General features: G+C 41.3%; 1 protein-coding gene across 1 annotated transcript; it reads left to right on the top strand.

Moving 5' to 3' along the window:
• Positions 1 to 6,017: 6,017 nt before the first annotated feature.
• LOC117960733 (dentin sialophosphoprotein-like) lies at positions 6,018 to 7,424 on the top strand. The gene is made up of 3 exons (XM_034898862.1): positions 6,018 to 6,744; positions 6,841 to 6,880; positions 6,947 to 7,424. The coding sequence occupies exons 1-3, from the start codon at positions 6,044 to 6,046 to the stop codon at positions 7,040 to 7,042; spliced, it is 837 nt and encodes a 278-aa protein (XP_034754753.1). The 5' UTR covers positions 6,018 to 6,043; the 3' UTR covers positions 7,043 to 7,424.
• The last annotated feature ends 317 nt before the right edge of the window (positions 7,425 to 7,741 follow it).

The raw sequence follows: 7,741 nt of genomic DNA, 5'->3' as shown, positions 1-7,741 counted from the left end.
GCTGAAAGAGACACACCAAAAATATTACCGCAAAAATACTAAAATTACAAAGAGCCGGATGTAATTGTTATTAATAGGAATTACTCAATTTGTTTCAAAATTACATTTGTGAGAGCCAAACCTGCAAACACTCTTGCACTTACAGTATCTCTAGTGCATGTAGATTGAATTCTGGGGGGACTCGGAAAATCCTGATTGATTACCAACCATTACCCGACAGCCTGTCTAATGCTGCAATACATACAGACGTTGTTAGTCTCACTTTGCCAGATCTTTCTCCACAGCGCTAGTCCACACAGCATTCTGGGATGGGAGAAAAATGTGCTCTTGCTTTGACAATTCTTTCACCCAATCACAATCATCTTGGGCGCTGCACCAAATAGAGCCAAGGTGCTGCTGCAAAATAACCTCGGGAAGGAACTTGTTTTGATGAAACAAGTGTACGTTCAAAAGTTGTTTTAGTCTTGCAACAGAAAACTCAGATTGGACAGAAAGTCTAGCTAGCTGTCTGGATTTACCCTGCAGAGAGCTGAGGAGCAGCTAACCATAGTCCTCATTAGTCCACCAGAGTCTAAAATTCCAACACAAAGAAAGCGGAAGGTAACGGACATCTAGCCGAAAAAGAGTGACAACCGGCAGAATTACTGCGACACCAGAGCAATCCCGGAAGTGGAACGGCATGAATATAGACTCATTAAAATCTAATTAAACTCAAGTAATACCTGCTCTCTTGTCATCTGTAGAACAAACGAGTGTGGCTCTGCACAGGTTGGTGTGGAGGATTTGATGTGGCTAAAGTTAGCAAGATTTCATCAGATGTTCAAGTTAATGTTTCCTTGTAGAATGGGTGAACCCTAAGCACTCTACCGGTGATTTGATTTCGCCCTGCAGTTCGGTCTGTAAACCTGCACGTTTAATTCTCGTGCTTGAGTTCACAATTTTGTGGGGACCAATCACAAACTGGCTTATTTATGTGGCGCGCGGTTTAAAACGATGAAAATAGAGAAGCGACCAAACAGCTTCTTGTTTACGTTCAACATAGCGGCCACCAAAGCGTTGCAACCCGTTGATGCCGCTGTCGCTTCTACGTCAGCCGGATTGTTGGTCTGATTGGTTGGTCTGACATTTGAACTATGCCCGTTGGTCACGCTTCTTGTGCAGAGAAAATACAGAGCAGACTCCCCAGACCAATGCTCAATCTCAAATCTATTGAGTTGGCTTGGTCTGGTGATAACCAGATTAGTTTCCTCATCCACCGCAGAGGCAAACTTAGTTGGGGCAGCTAGCAAGCAATTTGGCTAATGTTAGCAGCACTATCATGTCTAATGTTAACTTTACAGAAGGAATCAAAAAGCCCAGTCAGCCAAACAACACAGTTATCCTGGAAGGAGGTTTGGGACAGACACATTGTAACGGTCTTTTCAGCCAAGCTGGTACTCAAAGTGTCAATGGCTACATTATGTTTCTGATAATGAGTGTTTAATTTTGATGGATACCTTTGTGCTGCCACTTAGTTGAAATGTCAAATTGTCTATAATGTTTGTGTTTAATGGATTTTACTGGTGCCTAATCCAAATGCTGTAATGATAAATAGCTACCACTTGTTGATGTTTTACTCAGTTGGTTCAGTTGGTTCACTCACTTGGCTTTCTCAAATCAGCAAAGGTGTGTTGTCATAAATATGGTTACCCTGGCTATTCAACATTCAGAAGCTTCTTGCTAAAGTTATTAACGCTTAATAAAAGTACTGAAACATTTCAAATCACTTTTTTAAAATTGAATCATAATATCCCTTTATTTCTTTCTTACTCACTGCCTAGCCTCTTTATGATTAATACTGAGTACACTGCCATCTACTGTTCTTTACTTGTAATATAATGTGCAGAGGTGTCAAGTTACGAAGTACAAATACTTTGTTATCTTACTTAAGTAGAAATGTTGGACATCTGTGCTTCACTGGAATAATTATTTTACAGCAGACTTTTTATTTCTACTCCTTAAATTTTCACGCAATTATCTGTACTTTCTACTCCTTACATTATAAAAATAGCCTTGTTACTCCTATTTCAGTTCGGCTTGTTTTCATTCCAGCTTGTCATAGTTCAAAAGAACGAAACCAAGATCTATTCAGATAAATGGCGCCATCCAGGTAGAGTGAAACTGTTGCCCTCAAAGATTCCTGCAGCTAAGCTCTGATGTACATTTGCATTCCAATAAACTCTACTGATAACACGCCTTTACAATACTTATAGGCCAGTCATCATATCTTCTGCTCCATGAAACACATGTTTATTCTCAGTAGTACACATATGTGCTTCTTTAATGTATTTGCATTGTACTAAAATGCTTTCATATTCAATGGGCAAAAAATGCAGCTGAAACAGGTGCAATGCATTAACATTTTAATGTAACATTACAGACATTATGGCCTTTAGAAAAATGTCTTTAAGGGAGGTGGGGTAGTGAACCTGCCCCTGAGGTATGGCCTAAGCTTTTGTCCTTAATGGCATTTTTTTCCCCTTACATTATTTTTTTACTTTTATACTTTAAGTAGTTTTGAAGCCAGTATTTTTACATTTAAGTTGATACATCAACTTCTACAGAAGTCTTTTTAAACCCTAGTATCTACTGTATACTTCTACCTGACCTCTGATTTCCTCCAACTGCGGATACGCTCCGGAATGGTGGTGGAGTCAATAGGTTTCCGTTAAAGTGAAAATGTGTATTTCCACTGACCGCGTCCGAGCTCCGGCAAACCGCAGCCCTCCGGAGCAGATGTGCAGAGCTTCTCTTTTGCAAAATGGCGGAGAGCTCCGCAGCAATTCAGCACAGGGCAGATAGTGCGGGACAGGAAGTCAAGCACAGAAACAAAATAAAACATTAAAAACTTGTAAACTTTCAAAACAAAATCCACCGTGTTCACGGAGATTACATTTGCACTACACCTTGAAAATGTGATAATGGGCGGAGGCCTGCAGTCAACAGGTCAGAGGTTTAGTGGTTCTGTTTATAGATACTACATCCTGTTATATCGCACGGACGGCAGAGCAGGTAGGCCTAATTATTTTATTTAAAACACAATATCGAGACAGACTGTTTAACCTTAAGAAACCGATGAAGAATTTAATTAATGTAAGTAAATAAAGATAGCAGATTAAGTGACCATTATAATTTTACCATTGGAGTCGCTAAGATAGAAACCGCTGTGACGTTGTTAGGGCACATCTCTCACCCCCTTTAACAAACCGCCACCTGCTCTTTCTGACAACACACCTCTGGTTAGCCACAAATGTAACATTTCAGGACAGAGATTAATTTTCCTGTGGTAGGACAGAGCAGCTGTGTTAAAACATACTCTGGTAGGTGTGTTTTATTTGCTGTACGGCAGTGATAGCCTCCCCTCCTGAATCTGTCCATGGTTCTGACATGTTCTTCAGCCACAGTGTGCTTCAAACACTTCTCGGAAAGCTGAGCAGAACAAAATGAAGTCGGCTGATTGAGCATTAAGTTGCTGACATGCCAGGCAGACGGCAAAAAACTAGTGGCGACTAGTGGCGATGTTTTCACCTCACAAAGTTGCACCTGAACACACTGCGAATGTAGACGGCCAATGATGAGTATTTTTGTAACAAAAATCTTAAAACTCATAGTACTGCGGTCTTCGTCTTTCATAAATAGATGTGTAACAAACTCATACAGATAAACACATGTAAACGGCATGTTCTATGCCTGTATCTTTGTGTGTGTGTGTGTGTGTGTGTGTGTGTGTGTGTGTGTGTGTGTGTATATGTGTGTGTGTGTGTGTGTGAGAAGTTTCCATAGAGAACAGTGGGCTGACTCAAAATGAGAACTCAGGGTTTCCTTTACAAGCCTGAGAGACAGAAGACGAGTGGAAAACTGGTTTTAAAAAAAACACACACACATACAATATTCTACAAAACAATACTAACATATACACACAACAAACATACCCCCAAAAAAACAAAATTCTGTCCAGACATATTAAACACAAACACACACACAGACATGGACACATTCATATTTTATATACTCTATGAAACATATCATTACACCCACCTTTGTTAAAAAGGTGAGGTAGGCACTGTTCAACAGCCAAAGCAAACTGCTCCAGGGCAATTATGCAAACACACAGGGGGCTAAATAAACAACATGATTGCCACAAGAGGTAAAAGATCAAAACGTGCATTATAACACAGAAATAGCGTACAGGAGTTAGGCATCACACTGCATCAAAAAACAGAAAGCCTATGTGTAATATAGAAAACGTTTTTCTTTTTTCTCATACGTAAATAGCGCACCTTTTTTTCTTTTTCAGTTTTGAATGCAGGACATTGACTCTTCCAAAAATAGTTGATATTAAAAACAGCAGAATACACATGACAATACAATAATTGATCAAATGTATTAAGTGTCAAAAACGCCAGCATTGATAAACAGTAAATGTACACTGTTCATCTGTGTAATTGAGCATGACCATCAACATGTAGGGGGGGAAAATCTTCAGTGTATGTGTAAAAATGTAAGTTGCGTTACCATCATCCTGTTCCTAAGTACAGTTCCAAACTGTCTATAGTTATGATTAGATGTGATTCTTGTGGTGGAAATAAAACCACAGGTAACAGCATGCAAGACAAAGAAATTTGCCACAACAAGCAGCACACCTTTTGTTTCTTTTTGCGTCTCTTTTCAAACCGGGTTTGTTTTTCATCTGTGTTGTTTCTTGTTCCCTGTGAGGTTTTAATATTTAAACACAAATCCCTTTTCACACTATGTTAACAGCTTGTTTTTTTCAGTCTTTGTTACCTAGTACATGAACTGTAGCTATTTTCCATTTCTTCTTTATTCTTCTTTTTCTCTCTTATCCTCTAAAGTAACTCTTTGCAATGGTGCATGTGTGTGTGTGTGTGTGTGTGTGTGTGTGTGGGAGGGAGGGTGGTAAAGAAAGATAGGAAAGGTTATGGTCTTAAAGGTGTGAAAAGTGTGCGGTTTTCTTTACCTAGACAGGCTTCAAGAACATGCAAGAATTGTGCAGTGACAATTTACAGCAACGTAAATCACCAACAAATGCTCTTGTACACTCTGTAACACACACACACACACACACACACACACACACACACACACACACACACACACACACACACACACACACGCACACACACACACACACACACACACACACACAAGCACAGTTAATCACACACCTTCACTCCCAAGTTACAAAGGACATTATCTCTGTGTACACACACACATGGTATAATGCTATAATGCTATACTGTGTGCTATACTTGAGGCTGTTCTGAGAACATGCTTTGACATATTATGTCACATTCCCATTTTCACAGATTAATGCTGCATTTGTACTGTAAGTGTCCTGATTTGACACCATAAATATAACTTAATTTAATTAAATTAGTTGCATATCAGTCAATCTTTTGTGAACAAATTATAGATGTGTGTGTGTGTGTGTGTGTGGAACTCTCCCTTTCAAAATGCTTTTTCTTGAAGTGTACACATGTGACCGCCTCATCAGAAGGAAGCATGTAGAGCAGTACAATCAACAAGACAAATGTTCCCAAACTACTGTCTCCTTAGGGAGACTAATCAAGACACTTTGACTTTGAGGACATTTGGTCTGTGGGCTCCGCTTCCTGTCACCGAGAGTGCGTGTCGGCTTCTAAAGGACACACGCTGATGTCAAATAAAACCGTGTAAAATGTAATTTTACACAAAATAGCAGTTGGTGAAGATGCTGAGTGGCTGGTGAGTAAAAAACTGAAAATGTTCCCTTTGTCCAAGAATCCGTGTGACAAAATTTTCTGATAAAAGAATGTTGATGTGAGAATTAGAATCAGAATCAGAATCAGAATCATCATTGTGACATAATCTGTGCTTCTGAGCAGTCTTTAAATACAGGATGTCCATGCACATCATTTCACACTGTTGAACTGTTGGTAAAACACACACAGAGACATCTGTCTGCAAAGAGGATTTCTTTTACCGACTGAACTGAAGAACATGGATGTCCAAGAAGATAACGGAGATTCAGAAGCCCTTCCCACGCAGGTCCAGCTCTGCTCTGGAGAAGCCCTCCCAAAAAAAAGGTAAGTCTCAGAGTAAAGAGGACTCTGATCAGTTTTCGTCTACAAGAGACAAGGAACCCAAACTGGACAACTCTGATATGAAGGATGAGTTAAAGGATACATTCAATGACTCAGAGAGCGAAGGCGAGTCCAACAGGAAAGACCTCGACTGGAAGCAGGGGGGGTCTGATGAGGAGGTGTCGGTTACAAGAGAAAACCGACCGGATTGCTCTGATATGAATGATGAGTTAAAGGTCACATTCAGCTCGCAGGAACCAGACAATGACTCAGAGAGCGAAGACATGTCCAACAGTGAAGACCCCAACTGGAAGTTTGAAGAGGCGTCAAACAGTCAAGTCTTCAACAATGGATCAGAACAGGGCTCTGAAAACAAAGGCGATTACATCAGAAAAGACCTCGAGAGCAAGCAGGGGGGGTGTGACGATGAGGCGTCAACTACGAGAGACAACGGACCGGACCGCTCTGATATGAGTGATGAGTTAAAGGACACATCCAGCTCGCAGAAACCAGAAAAGGACTCAAAAAGCAAAGGCGATTACATCAGGAAAGACCTCGACTGGAAGCAGGGGGGGTCTGATGATGAGGCGTCGACTGACAGCTCTGATATAAATGATGAGTTAAAGGACACATCCAGCTTGCAGGAACCCGACAGTGACTCAGAGAGCGAAGACGGGTCTGACAAAAAAGACCTCGAATGGAAGTCTGATGTGGCATCAAACAGTCAAGTCTTCACCAACGGATCAGAAAAAGACTCTGAAAACAAAGGCGATTACATCAGAAAAGACCTCGACTGGAAGCAGGAGGGGTCTGATGATAACTCAGAGAGCAAAGGCGAATCCGACAGTGAAGACGGGGACTGGGGTTGGGGGGAGTCAGATGACGAGTTAAACGGTCAAGTCATTGCAATGTTGGAATGAAGCTCTCAACTGGGAGTGGTGGGGGCTGGGTGATGAGTTCAGGGGATTTACGTGCGCTTCTTGATGGCAAGTCCCTCTAAGACGTGAACAAGAAGCAGGGGGAGTCGGATGAGAAGATGGAGACTACCGGTGACACTACACAAGAGCCGGATAGCGCTGATGGGAAAATGGACGGGTGGACAGCCTACAGGGCCTTCAAGGCCTGGGAGATGTCTCAAGTTTACAGTTTATTCAGACATCAGAGGCCAAACTATGATATTTGTGTTTCATCAGATGGTACGTGATACCATTAAAAATGAAATTTGCAACTAAAGGCCCAAAAACTGAAATCCATATGCCTGTGTCCTATATTTAACAGGAAATCATGTTTTAATGCACTGGGTAATTCATTTGTGTCTCTCTCACACACACACACACACACACACACACACACACACACACACACACACACACACACACACACACACACACACAAACAGACACACACAGTTGCAGCCACACTTTGAACCACTTTGCCTTGCCCTTGTTTTGATGAGAATTATTTTCAGCCTACCTAGATAGGGAGGCCTGCATTTCTCATTCCTAAACTGGACCCTCTGTCCTCATCTGTAGCATAATCTGAAGTCCTCATGCTCAGTCATCAGGGTTCCACACTACACCTTTCTCAGTCGCTGAAACCATATTGCATCCAATGACCAC

This window comes from Etheostoma cragini, chromosome 17, assembly GCF_013103735.1.
Source record: "Etheostoma cragini isolate CJK2018 chromosome 17, CSU_Ecrag_1.0, whole genome shotgun sequence".
Classification (NCBI taxonomy): Eukaryota; Metazoa; Chordata; class Actinopteri; order Perciformes; family Percidae; genus Etheostoma; species Etheostoma cragini.
Note: the sequence above shows the minus strand (reverse complement) of the source record. Positions and strands in the feature narration are given on the sequence as shown.